At 54.4% G+C, this 13,717-nt stretch overlaps 1 protein-coding gene across 2 annotated transcripts in view; it reads left to right on the top strand.

The window, feature by feature from the left end:
- RANBP3 (RAN binding protein 3) overlaps positions 18–13,717 on the top strand; it is a 50,768-nt gene continuing 37,068 nt past the window's right edge. For both annotated transcript variants that reach the window (XM_018050921.1, XM_018050920.1), the window contains exon 1: positions 18–123. In XM_018050921.1, coding sequence (XP_017906410.1) covers positions 102–123 — 22 coding nt within the window. In that variant the 5' untranslated portion in view covers positions 18–101. The remainder of the gene's footprint in view (positions 124–13,717) is intronic.

Below are 13,717 nucleotides of genomic sequence, written 5' to 3'. Positions count from 1 at the left end.
TCGGAGTCGATTTGGAGAGTGCGCACGCGCGGGAGTTTCTGGCAGAAAGCAGACGAGCCCGGGCCGGCGCGGGGCCTTGTGGGAGGGCTTAAGGAAGTAAAATGGCGGACCTGGCGAACGAAGGTAGGGGAGGCGCCGTCTGGGGCCAGCTGGCGGCCAGGGAACGGGCGGCGGGAGGTCCGGGGGCCACAGGCCCGAGGGGTGAGCACTCCGGGTGCGGGGCATCTGTCTGCTCCGGAAGAGCGGCCCAGCGGGCCTTGCAGCCGCCCCCCATTGCGTCCCCTCAGGCCGGGCTCACCCGCCCGACCCATCAGTCCCGGCAGCCCCGGCCCTACCACCGTCCGGCCAGACGGCCCGGGAGACGGCGGGGACCGCGATCCTGAGGCCCTTCCGCCTCGCAGGCCAGGCTGGGGGCCGAAGGGGGCGGGAGGCACGGCCGCAGCGCCTCGACCTCGGATGTAAATAGATCTCGGGGCCTGGTCGCGGGCCCAGCGCGCCACGCTCTCTCCCCGCCCCCTCGTTCTCGGGGACCCGGGCTTCCCTCCTCCCTGGCCTGGCTGCCAAGCCGGCCCACCCCCTAATCCTGTGGCGGTGCCCCACGCCGAGGATTGAGAACGTCGGGTTTGTTTTCATCCCCACCCTCAACTCGGCCCCCCAATTCCCGCCAGTTACCCCGGATCCTTAGTGGCGACCGAGAGTCGCGCCTCGTCTTAGCTCCTTGAGGCCCCAGCCGCAGGGTGTGGGCCGCTGAAAGCCCAGCTGGTTTTCGGCCCTTTTTTTGGTTGCACTTCCAGAGAGAGACAAGGTTGTGTGATCCCCTCCTCTGCGAAGCGCTGACATCCCAGCTGAACGATTTTGACAAGGTTACAGTTCCGAACCGCTGAGAGAAAGCGCGCCATCGGCCGCCGTCTGATGAAATCAACTGTGATGTTCAGATCGCTCGTAGCTTCAGGACTTTCTGAGGCTTGTGTTTAGCTTCCTTCGTTCTTAGGTGCACAGCTGCGGGCAAGCGGTCATCTGGCCCCGGTTCCCCCTCATACCCTCCTCCCTGCTGGCCTGAGGTTTCCCCCCGCACAAATGACGGTCCTAAGTGCTCACCCTGGTGGAGCATTTGGGGCAGTACCAGGTACTGTTCAAAGACTTGGGCAGGCAGCTATCTGGAGAATAGAAGTTCCGCACAGAAGTTCCCAGAGGAAGGAACCATCAGCCCTGGTTGTCTGTGAGGAAACTGAGTTAGAACGGTTAAGTTACTCCTCCAGGGCAGGTCACACAGCTAGTAAGGAGCAGGGATGGGCATCAACGTGGTCTAACTTCAAAGCCCCCACTTCACCTCTCATCTGTATCACATATCTTTGATCAGTTAAAGGAGCTGGTGGCGGGTTGAGGCATTCCATTCACAGGATCCATTTAAAGGCAGAACGGGCACTGGATAAAAGAGAGTCAATAGGACACACCTTATATATTTGCGAGTTTGGCCCGTTCACATTCTTGAACTTAGGGCTCATATTCAGCACCTCCATTTGGATGTCATATCAGATGAAACCCCTATCTTTCTCCCCCAAACCCGCCCACCCTGCCAACTTTCCCCCCTCGTGGTAAATAGCAGGTCCATTGTTTAAAATTGCTCAGGCCAGACACCTTGAAGTTGCCCCTGGTGACTTTCTCTCACGTGCTGCAGCACATCTTTGTCTGTTCTACCTTCAAAATCTTTCCAGAGAATGACCGCTTCTCACCACTGCTGCTGCCACTGCTTGGTCCTCCCTGCCACCTTCACCCATCTGGCAGAGTCTCAACCCAGAAGGCAGACGACCCCTGCGTCCCAAGACCTCCCTGTCCTCCCCTCCCGCCGCTCTCTCCCGACTTGCCCTGCTTTAACTACTCCAGCTTTCTCAGCGCCCGTCTCGCACTCCGTATCCCCCCTCTGTTATGCCGCTGGACCCGCTGGTTCCTCCGCTCGAGTCAGTCTTCTCCAGTTGTCCCTGTGGCTCGCTCCTGTACCTCCTCCAAGTTCCTCCTCGCATGTTGCTTTGTTGAGAACTTCTGTTTTAACTACCTATTTTAAATTTTATCCTCATTCCCTATCCCCTTTACTCTGTTTCGTGTTACTCCACAGCGCTTATCACCTACCAGCAAGCTGGGTTGACTTGCTTGTCTGACTACCCCTCTTCAAGAATGTACGTTCCATGAGGAGCAGGGTTTCTGTCTGTCATTAATGGATCCCCCACCCCACCCCGATGCAGAGTAGTGCCTGGCGCAGGGTATAGGGATCCAGGGAATGTTCGTTGAGTGAACGAGTGAGGTGTACCTGTGAGCACAGAGGGAGATACAGATTCTGGTTGTCCAGGGACACCGTGTCTAGCATAGGTGCTGCCACGTGAGCTGTCAGTTGCGTAGCTGAACTGATCAGTGTATGAAATAGAGACAATGGAATGTTCTGCACTTAAAGTTTTTGCCTAGTAAATGCCACGCTCGCCTAGTATTTTGCCTCTGACACTAGTTCTGGCCTAGCTGGCCTCAAAGAAGTCCAATCCTAGTGGCCTTTTATGCCTCCCTTATCTCTACCGTCCTTTAGTTGGTTGTCATGTGTTTCTCGACTCTATTTCTGGTTTTGGCTTCTGCAGCCCGCCAGCATGTTTAGTTTCTTATCCTCTGTGTGAACTAGGACTTCCTTTCTATGCATTGTGCAGCCTAGGGGACTGCCCCATACGTGTGCTTTCCCACTTGTCGTTGAAGCTCACACGCCCTCTTGGCTTCTGTCTTTCTGGACTGGGATCCTGAGCAGACCCATCCTTACTCCTGGGCGTCTGTAGAGACAGAAAGCAGCGCACGTGATCCTGCTGTGCAACAAGGGTTGAGAACCGCCGGCTTGAGTGGTGCGGTACTGGTTAGGAGGGCCGTACTTGTGTAGAGAGAAGCATTTCCAGATGTGCATCGAGTTCAGTGTCTTGTTGGCTCTCATTGCCATGGTGATCTCTTCAGGGATGGTGACAGCCACTCCCACAACCCTTGCTGGTAGTCCTGTAGTCTGTGAGTTTTAAAGTCCCGTTGGAATGTTTCCTAGGAGAGAGAGAGTGTGAGGGGGGAGCGGGGGAGGTACACTTGTGTCCTGGAATCTTCTACCCGGCACTTCACTGTTGACACATCCCAAAGTCGTTAACCATCTTGTCTCTGGAGTTATTCTGCCTGGTAGACTGGCATCAGGATGTGAAGGCAGCGTTTGGTTTCTGGTGAAGGTGAAGAAGGTGAGCAGAGCATATTGGAGCTTCAGGAGACCTTGGGTTCTAGATCCCCGCCTCAAAACTTGACACCATATACACATGATGCCTTGCTGGCCTGCAGAGCCACATGGCAGAAACCTGAGAGACGTACGGCGCAGGCTTCTCAGCTCTCATCCTCTTGACACGTTGGACCAGATGAGTCTCTGTTGAGGGGCTGTCCTCTGCTGTGCAGGATGCTAAGCGTCCCCACAGCATCTTTGCCTCCATGCGACGCTGGCAGCACGCTCCCTGCCTGGCGCCCCTACCCCAGGGGCCGTGACCGTCTTCAGACACAGTGTGTCCCCCTCAGCTGAGGCCTGTGGTGTGGCGTGATGGTGGACCCCAGTCTCTGCCCTGGAACTGGGCTTGTGCTTTGACTCTGCCTTGTCCTCTCTGAGTGACTTTGGGCAACTCCTTAACTGCTTTGAGCTTCAGTTTCCTCACCTGTAAAATGAGGATAATGGTGATTGTACCTATCACACGGTTGCTCTGAGCCCTGGCTTAATTAATACATATAAATGATTTAGCGCCTATCTCAGCCCAGTAATAAACAGTCAGGAGGAAATGGCAGCTATTTTTATTGTGGAGGGCTTATGTTATAGACACGTTTAGCTGAAGTGCCCAAGGCAAAGGCAGAGAGAGCAAGAAGCAAGTCTGAACGAGGTGGCCTTGGGGCGCGCCCAGGATGGGATGCAGCCAGAGCTGGGCTGTCCATCCTCTTTGGTTCTGTCCTGACTTTGATCACATGACCGTCTAGCCACGCGCTCCCAGCCTGGGCACTCCAGGCATTTGGGGCCAGAGCATTCTCTGTGCTGCGCTGGGTGTCCTGGGATGTTGATCTGTTTCCCTGGTCTCCACCTGCTGGATGCTGGTAGCACCCTCCCACTGTCATGACAACCAGAAATGTCCAGATGTTGCTCAGTGTCCCCTGGTGGCGGGGTGGGGGACTCCCATAGTTGCCCCCTGTTGAGAACCCCCGATCTGGCCTGACCAGATAGCAGTCCGGAGATTTTCAAGGGTGATTTGTCTTTCTTTACTCACCTGACTTGTTTTTTGCCTTTTGTTTGTTTGGCTTTTGGCCATGCTGTGCAGCATGTGGGATCCCTGACCAGGGATCGAACCCATCTCCCCTGCAGTGGAAGCTCAGTCTTAACCACTGGACTGCCAGGGAAGTCCCTCACCTTGTTAATTTCAAACCTAACCCCTGAGAGGATGAGATGCAGCTAACTGTTTATTGATGCGCTAGAATTCCAATGGTTGAAGTTCTCAGTTCACTTGATTCTTACCACCCGCTTGCCCTGCCCTCAACTTAATACTTAGGATAAGTGAGAAACAGTTTTTCAAAGTTTCATGAACTTAAACAATAAACATTAACCCTGAGGTTTGCCCTGCAGAGTGTACATTGAACTCCCCCTGCGTCTCACCTGAGGCAGATTAGGGCTGAGGGTGCCATGCCTTTGTATACTTGGAAGAAAATGTTAAGTTTTGCCCAAGATCCTGTGTACAGACGAAGCATGGTTGTAGTTCTGCAAGTTTAAAACTCTTCACCGTGTCTTCAGCCTGCCTCTCAGTTAACTGGGAAACGGACTCACCCAGCAGTCCCATTGTGGTTGTTTAGTCACTAAGTTGTGTCCAACTCTTTGTATCCCCATCGGCTGTAGCCACCAGGCTCCTCTGTCCATGGGATTTCCCAGGCAAGAATACTGGAGTGGATTGCCTTTTCCTCCTCTGGGGGATCTTCCTAACCCAGGGATCAAAGCCAAATCTCCTGACAGGTGGATTCTTTCACACTGTGCCACCATTTCCTGCGGGCATCGTTGGGTATAGGACAGGTCAAGCTCTGCTGTGTGTTTACATGCTGAAGCATCTGGAGAGAGAGAGGTGACAGAAGTAAGGGCAGAGCTTTGAATGGTATTGGGAGGGGGGCGGTGTTTGGGCCTGGCGAAGAGGGTGTTTTAGGTACCAGTCGAATTCCCACCTGAGTTCAGAGACAGAGAATGGTCTGGAGTAAAGTGGGAGATAGGGGCCGTTTGGGGAGCAGTAGGATGCGTCTGGGGGACTTGGACAGGGCCTGTTTCTCATGTGATGGGAGCTGCCTGACAAAGGCAACGGGCAGAGGTAGCTGCTGCCGCCTCGCCGAGCCTCTGGCAGGTAGCTCTCCATGGTACTTTGAAGCGAGCAGGAGGCAAGATCTGGTGGTGGTGGCGCCAGCAGCAAGCAGCAGGGGTTCTCTGTTTTGTTTGGACGTTTGTTTTGCCGCCTTCCTGTTGATCCCGTGGAGCCCTGTCCAGCGTGGCTGTGCCCTCCTTGGTGGGAAGCTAGGCCGCTCAGGGCCGCAGAGCAGGTGAGGCCCCCGAGTGTCCACACCTGCTGCAGCTGTGTAGCCCTCACTGCGAGCCCTAACCCCGACTGCACTTCACGCTTACTTTAAGGAGGTTGTGGAGGAAAACTAGAACCAACCCTTGGCTGCACCGTCGGAGATGGCTGGAGGAGGCCAGGAGGTCTGCGATGTCTAGGACCCCACCGGTTTTCTGCAGCACAGAGCCAGAGTCAAAAACCCCAGGCAGGAGTTGTGACCTCACTTCCAGGACAAACAGTATGTAATTTGGTCCGTTGGGTTTGTCTTTGTTTGCTGTTAGTTAGGAGCAGAGTAAGGAGTCTAAGGCCTTAGGGGAAAGAACAATCCAGATTTCTGATCTCTCTTGGAAAACAGCACCAGCCTCAGCTGGTGTTCCTGCCCGGCAGTGATGTGCCAGGATTGAGGCACAGCGCCCCCTTGAGACAGGCTGTGCTTCCCAGTCACCACAGGCAGCGCCCCCCACCCGCCCCAGCCCCCTGCCGCCCCGGCCAGCTGGGAACCTGCCTGCTCCCCCCTCCCCAGGCCTGCCTGACCTCGGCTGGCCTGTGGGCTTCAGTCCAGTGGCTCTAGCACCTCTCAGATGTGTTCAGAGCACTGGGTGCTCCGTGGCAGAGACCCTCAGCAGACGGGTCTTGGCGGTCCATCATTAATTCAGGATTCTGTGCACTCGAAATGCTAGTGCTCAGAGCAGCGTTTCTCCAAGATAGTCCAGGGGCACTGGGAGTTTTTCAAGGGGACTTTTCAACCTTTTCAAGGGGACTGCGAGTTCAAAACTAGTTTCATAACAATGCAAAGGCATCATTTGCCCTTTCCACACTCCTTGTGAATGGATGGTGCTGTTTTTTCCCAGAGGTTGTATAGTGTAACAGATGGGCTGCAGAAGCAGATAAGAAAACCTGGCTGTCTCCTGTTAAGCCAGATGTTAAAACATGGGTCCAAATATAAAATAATGTCCCTCTTCTCCCTAGTGTTTTTATTTGTTTCAAAAATAGTTATTATTCATAAAAGTGTGTTATCTAGATATTATCTTAAGTAAATTAACTAATTTCTGATGTTTCTTATTTCAGTTTCTAACATGTTATTATCGTTTAGTCACTCAGTGTGTCCAACTGTTTGTGACCCCATGGACTGTAGCCCACCAGGCTCCTCTGTCCAGGCAAGAATACTGGCATAGGTTGCTGTTTCCTTCTCCAGTTTCTAACATGGTACATATCAGTAGCTGTAGCTCACATTTACCAAAATTCTTGGGCATCCTCAATAACTTACAAGTGTGGAAAGGGGTCCCAAGGTCAAAAAGTTTGAGAAACACTGGCTTGGGCCAGTGGAGCCCAGTGTGAAGGGCCTGAGTGGGGCCTGTACAGGGTCTGTGGGACTTTCTCCCCTGTCTCAGGCCTCGCAGGAATCTTAGACTGGAGCTGACAGGCAGCCTCCAGCTGATAGCTTGTGGCTTAGTTGGAAGTGCTCTAGGTTTGTGTCTCATCTCTGTCACTTACTTGCCCAGGATCTTGGGCAAATTGTTTGACCTCAGGTCCTGCATCTGTAAAATAGGAACGGTGCTCTCTAGTCTGCGGATTGCTGTGAAGGAACACATGGCGGGTGATCGGCCCACTAGCGTGTGGGGAGCCATATCAGTTCCTGCTGTTAGTCTGCTGATGGATCCTAGGGAGAGAGAAAGCTCCCTTCGGGCCATAGCCAAGTTTCATTGGTGCTGGTGGGAGCTGTCCTCCAGCTGCACTGTGTCTCATGGGATGTTTGGCGGTGTCCCTGGTCTCTACCCAGATGTCTCCGGATATTGTCAGATGACCCCTTGGGGGCAAAGTCACCACCGTTTGAGTACCCCTGGGTTAGGGGATTCTGTTGACCTCCCCCTACCTGCCCCCCCCCCCCGCCACACACACACACGACTGTGTGGCATAGTCATCTCTACGGAAGTCCTGAGATGCTGCACACATTTAAATATACAGACTGAGTGGGGAGGGAGAGGAGGTTATTCACAGAAGCTGGGGTGCCACCCTGATTTGTGCCATCTGACCCACTGAGAATTTACTTCGGTGTACAGCATGAGCTAGGGATCTAACCCGGCCTCCTTGTACATAATCAATGTGTGGTTTCTCAACCTCTGCACAGTTGATGTGTGGGTGGCTCATCCTCTGGGCTTGGGGGGGGTCATCCTGTGTACAGTGGGATGCTGGTCAGCATTGTGATCTCTGTTTACCAAATGCCGAATGCCATTAGCAGCTCCTGCCCTCATGGGAACCAAAAATGTTCAGACATCACCCAGTGGGAGGGAGGGGGGCAAATAAAACTGTCCAGGAGTAAACTATTTGCCAGCTAGAGCTTAGGGCTCACCCTGCCGACCTTTTTTTCCCATATGGCCTCTTGGCAGCCGTTGGCATCATGGTGTGATGGACTTCATGTCCCAGTTAAGGGGAACAGTGTTTTCCATGACCTTCAGCACTGTTCCAAGTTCAAGATGAGGGCCTTCCAAGATGCTCTGTGTTTGAGCAATCCCCTTGCACAGGGGTTGAAGCTCAGGGCCGGGTCTGTTGGAAGAGTTGGCCTGTCCCAGTGTGCCCACCTCCAGCCACTGAGTCTCAGAGCCTAGCTCATGCTTCCCAGTGGGTCATTCTGACTCCCCGGGCACCTGTTCTCCTGACAGAGATGATAGTGGTTTCTCCACGCCCTGTTCAGGAGGCAAGCCTCACTTTTGCATCGTATTTTAAATGCCTTTGCTAAATTAAACATCCTCCAGGCTGGCCACACTGGATTTCAGGAATTCGTCAGCCCAGAATGAACGCCTGTGTTGTATCTGTCACAGCACAGCAAGCTTGGGCAAAATAGTTCCAGAGAATGTGGCCTCTACCATGGCAGGAGTTAGAAAAGAAGGCCCCCTGTGCTCAGAGGAGAAAGAACCTTTTGCAGCATTGAGTGGCCATAGGGAATCTGAGTACCCAGGGCCTGGGTCACGCATCATCCGTGCCACATGGATGGGACCCCTGTTCATGGAGTCTTGTTGTCCGAGTGAGGGTCCTGTCAGCCGCTGAGCGAGCGGACCGTGCTTCCACAGCCTCGCACGGTCGTCTCAGCCCTCCCCCAGCTCAGACACTGGAGGCTCTGTCCCCAGAACAGTCAGACTCCCATCCACCGGAGATCTCTTCTCCTCACCACCCCCGGTGACCTTATTAAAAACATCCCAGCACACCGAGATGGGAAAGATTGCCTGAGGACCCCTGCCAGGGTGGGGTGGGATGTGAATGCCACACCTCCACTCACTCCTCACCACACACCCCCTCCCTCCCCACTCCCACTCCCCCCCCCCCACCCCAGGAGCTCTTGGCTCACTTAGGCCTCAGGGTTCTTCCTGCCCTTTGTTCATTCACTCTGAGGGCCCCCCACCCCCCCACCGGGTACTCTGCCTCCGCCTGGCTCACTCCCTCACCCACCCAATGCCCCCTTGTGACCCCTGCACGCCTCTGCTTCATGTTTTTCCTTCCCTCTTCCCACTAGAAGAGGGCTGTGGCCTCATCCACCTTTCGTCCTGTCTCTGGCCCCTGGGCCCTTGTGGGTGCTCAGGAGGTCGCACTGCTGCGAGCAGGGCTTGGCCGGTGGACTGGCCAATCATCTCAGTGATTCTCTCGGCCTCAGAAGGGTTCCAGGGATTCTGAGAGATGGAGAGTGTGTGGTCAGGCCGCCCTTGGAGAGGGACTGGCAACTGGAGTTGGGTCCAGGACCCATGCTTTGAGATGGCGTCCGTGTATCTGCAGTGTCCTGTGTGTAATTAGAGTAAGATAATAAAGCCAGCCGCTTCCCGAGCTCTGGATGTGCGTCTTTGGGTCCAGTCCTTCTGAACCGACAGAGTGGGGGTCCCATCTGCACTGACAGACACAGGCATGTGTGGAGAGAGTTCACCTGCAGGGGAACCCAACCCCGGGTGGTGGAGGCGCACCTGAACGCGCACAGAACCCAGTGCCCGCGTTCCCAGGTTCCCTTGGTTGGTCTGCAGCCTCCGCAGAGGTCTTGTAGTCCTGAGATTGCCCTTGGGAGCTGCCCCCCTTCAGGCCCAATCTCAGCTCAGCCGTGCTCTTGTCACGCCATCTAGTGGTAGAACAGAGAACTACTGTCGAAGCTGGCTCCCTGGTTTCTTGGTTGCTGTAGGTGAGGTTGCTGACTTTGATTTAGTAATAGGCGAATGGGGTTTTTCTGGGATTTAAGGCCCAGGGGTATGCACAGTGCAGGGTGTGCCCCAGGATCTTGTAGTCTGAGTGGATGGGGCAAGGATGGGAAGGTCGTAGGGTCTGCCGGGCCGATAGTTCTAGAAGAGAAGGCGGCAGATGTAGCTTGGCCCGAGAGGTTGTGAGGGATGTGAGGCGGCCAACTTGGAAGTCAGGCTTAGGGTTCTGGTCCCACCCCCGCTATGGGGACCCGTCATGACTTAGGGCACCCATCTCTCCAAGGCCTCCCAGTCTGGCTCCGTGATTTGCAAATCAGAGATGATAAATGATTCCTCTGCCATGGGGCTGTGATGACACTGAATGAGATGGAGTGTGTGAAGTACCAGGGTCTAGGAAGGGCCACTGAACAAATATGAGCCATTTGTCATCCCTGCTGTTGTCAGGGTAAGGTTGGAGCCCTGAGCAGTGGCTTGATTTCAGTATGTGAAGGTAACGGTGTGAGGAAGAGCATTCCAGAAAGAAGGGATGAGATCATCATCTCCCAGCCGTGTGCTCCTGTGGTCTCTGTGAGACCAGTTGAGAGCTGCCTGAGGCAAAACACATTCGAACACCAAAAAAGGAACGAAGGGGCCCACACCCCACAGTGGCTGGGCCGTGGGGCCGCGGAGTCTGCGGGGCATGAGATCAGAGGCGTCGCCTAGCAACAGCACGATGGAGATCAGTTCCATTCTTCACTGGAGAATTAGCTGGTGGACAGTGTTGACACATTGGTGACAAATTCACCTTTATGTTGCTGCACCGAACTGTTTATAATAATTCCTGAGAAAAGAAACGGCTCGAAGGGTTGAGATAGTAAGTATCAGGGGATTAAAGCGGTTGCCACGTATTAACAGACCGTTGTTTGTGCTGGCAAGATGCTTTCCATATTTTTTGCACAGATAAGAAGATTAAGCCACATCAGCCCAGGATTAAAGCTCATTTCGCACAAGTACCTTACTGACATTTTGGTCAAGAATTGTAAGTGGCTTTCCAGATGGGAGCTGTTTCCTGGCAGGTGTTGGAGACATCATTTTAGTAGGGGGATAAACAGAACAGGCCAAGGTGGTCCAGTGTGCTCTCTGGTGTCTACAGTCTCTTCTGTTTAGTTTAACAGGCGTCCTCAGGCACAGGCAGTCAAGCCGCCACGGGGGGTGCCAGAGCTTGTCATGGAGCAGCCGCCCGTGGTTTCTGTGTACATACCTCCCTGCACGGCACAGTGGAGAAGGAAAGCCTGCGTGCGGGGGTGAGTGAGTGAGTGAGTGTGTGTGTGTGTGTGTGTGTGTGTGTGTTTCCAGCTTAGACAGTGGAAGTGTTACACAGAACATCCCACGGTTACACGTTTGACAGATGAAGACGGCGTGGCTTGCCTCTCCGTGGAGCATGCACCTCGGAGTGGGTCTTCATTTTTTCTCTAAGGACCATAAGGATCTGCCCTTGGCTTAACTGCATGCTTGCTCGTCCGAAGCAGATGGTCTCGTGACTTGGTGAAAGCCCACCGCTCACCGGCTCTTTTCTTTGGGACTCTTCCAGAGATGTCTGTCTAGAATGTTCACTGTAGCTGCTTTATTCCTGATGTTACTTCTCAAAAGAAAAGTCTCAGTGTCTCAGCTTCGAGGCCCTCCTAAGCAGGAGAGATGGGAGGAAGCAGGCTAGGGTAGTGACTTTCTCCCTTTTGCCCCTGCGGTGGGGGGATAGCAGTGGAGGTCAGGGGCCAGAGTCAGACCTGCCTGGGTTGGAGGCCCAGCCCCACCTTGGACAAGTCACTTGGCCTGAGTCTCCGTTTCCTGTTCTGTAAACTAAGGACCTGCCCTTTCAGGTGGTTGTGAAGATTCAGGACAGTGTTGCCAGCAAAGCACTGAGCACCTGCCTGGTCCATCAGTACCCCACAATCAGTGACCACTGATGGGTGAGACCATCTGAGGGTCTGGACACCCCATCTGGAGTGTTCTTGTTGTGACTGCATGGCAGAGGCTGGGAGGCGTTTAAAGATGGGTCTCCCAAGACCTGTGTCACCCTGGAGGGTTGGGACACATACCCTCCTACCACAGGGCTGCCGCTGTGGTCCAGGCCAGCTCCTTGCATCTGGGCAGCTGCCGCCACCCACCCTTTCCCTCGGGACCCCTCCACCGTAGACTGGCTTCAGGTCTGTACCCGCTCCATCCCCCTTTCCTGCTGCATCCGAAATAGACACACGAGTCATTTTGTTTTAAGGGTTTTACCACCAGTCAATCTCTGGGCAGAAAAGACACCAGTGAATCCTCCCTGTCCCCTGCCCTGCCTGTAGCAGTGGTGTCAGAAAGCCCACGGTTTTGAATCTGTCAGGCATGACACTTTGTAAAACTCTCCTCTTCTTTCTGACCCTCCTCACCTCCTCTTTCAGGAGACAGTTTAAGGGGCCCTCTTCCTGACAGAGGTGTCACACAGATAACAGAGGTGCCTTCAGGGTGGGGCTTTTACAGCTTCCCACACAGGCACCCAGCCATCTGAGGACTTTCCCCCAACCTGGGCCCTGGGTCAGTAGTTTGTGCTTTAGGAGAAGGACCTGGCTCCTCGGTGATCCCTTTCTTACCCAGAGACCTCCACTCCCAACCGAGAGGATGGTTTATGGACCCTTGGGTCCAGAGGCGGCCTGCACCTCAGGGACCCCCTGACTTCTTCACAGCCATCTTAGTTCCTTTACTCAAGAAAGAAACTACCCGCCTAAGTGTTATTGGTGCTTACCTTCCAGGAGCGTTTCCCCTGGGCCGTGCAGTCACGGGGGGTTGCCCCCCGCTCCTCTCACCCCGGGCTGGGGCGTTTCCCACCCTGACCTTCCTCGAGTTCCTCCAGTGCATCCGCATGCCTCCCTGCTCCTGGCTGCCTGGCCAAGTGCTGCTCCGCCTTCTGCTTAGAGGCGCTTCCTCCAGAAGCCTTCCCTGATGGGCTGCTCCTCTGCAGCCTCACCGGCTTGGGTGCCCCAGCCCTGAACTCTGTGCTTCCTCTCTGTTGTAATGTTCAACTAAGTCTGAAGTCGGCTCCTGGCAGGCAGGGGACGTGTCTCTCTGTGTCACCACCACACCCTAGAAACCCTCTTGAGGCAGGGGTAAGGGCTTTCCCTGGCTGGGAGCTGGGATCACAGTTGGGCTGGGGTAGCCCCCTGGGGCCCTGGAGCTGAGGAGGTCTGTGTGGGGGACAGTGGAGGAGGGGTTCAGACCAAGAGCAGCCACCTTGGACTTGGCATTGGCACCTTGGAAAGCTGAGGTGAGGCGGGCACCCCCAGTGCATCCCTGACAGTAGTGCCCACTCTGTCCAGAGGAGGGCCATTCTTCCGGGTGACTTGGGGTTCTGAATCCCGCCCCATTTCACACAGCAGTGCTGACTGCAGTTACCCACTGTTCTCAGGACTCGTCACAGGTGTTCTTGCAAAGGGTTCTCTGGTCAGATAGTTTTGGGCAACATTTAAAACACCTGGTGGACAGACTCTGCACTAAATAGCATGCATTTGATTAACCTTTTACTGTCTTAGGTCTTTGTGGTGGCCTTAGTCTCTACAAATCTGTGGAGGTGGTTTTCTCTTCACGCATGGAAGGAGAGCTGGGCTGGGATTCCAGGCACTCCCTGGAAGCCTCGTTGCCCCGTCCCCCTTGTTGTTCAGTTGCTATGTTGTGTCTAGACTGCGGCACCCCAGGCTTCCCTGTTCTTCACTATCTCCTGGCGTTTATTCAAACTCATGTCCACTGAGTCAGTGATGCTATCTAACCATCTCATCCTCTGTTGCCCTCCTCTTCTTTCGCCTTCAGTCTTTCCCAGCATCAGGGTCTTTTCCAGTGAGTTGGCTCTTCTCATCAGGTGACCAAAGTATTGTTGCTTCAGCTTCAGTTCCTCCAATGAATATTCCAGACTGATTTCCT

The sequence above is a fragment of the Capra hircus genome, chromosome 7 (genome assembly GCF_001704415.2).
Source record: "Capra hircus breed San Clemente chromosome 7, ASM170441v1, whole genome shotgun sequence".
Classification (NCBI taxonomy): domain Eukaryota; kingdom Metazoa; phylum Chordata; class Mammalia; order Artiodactyla; family Bovidae; genus Capra; species Capra hircus.
This window is presented reverse-complemented; position numbering and strand designations above follow the sequence as displayed.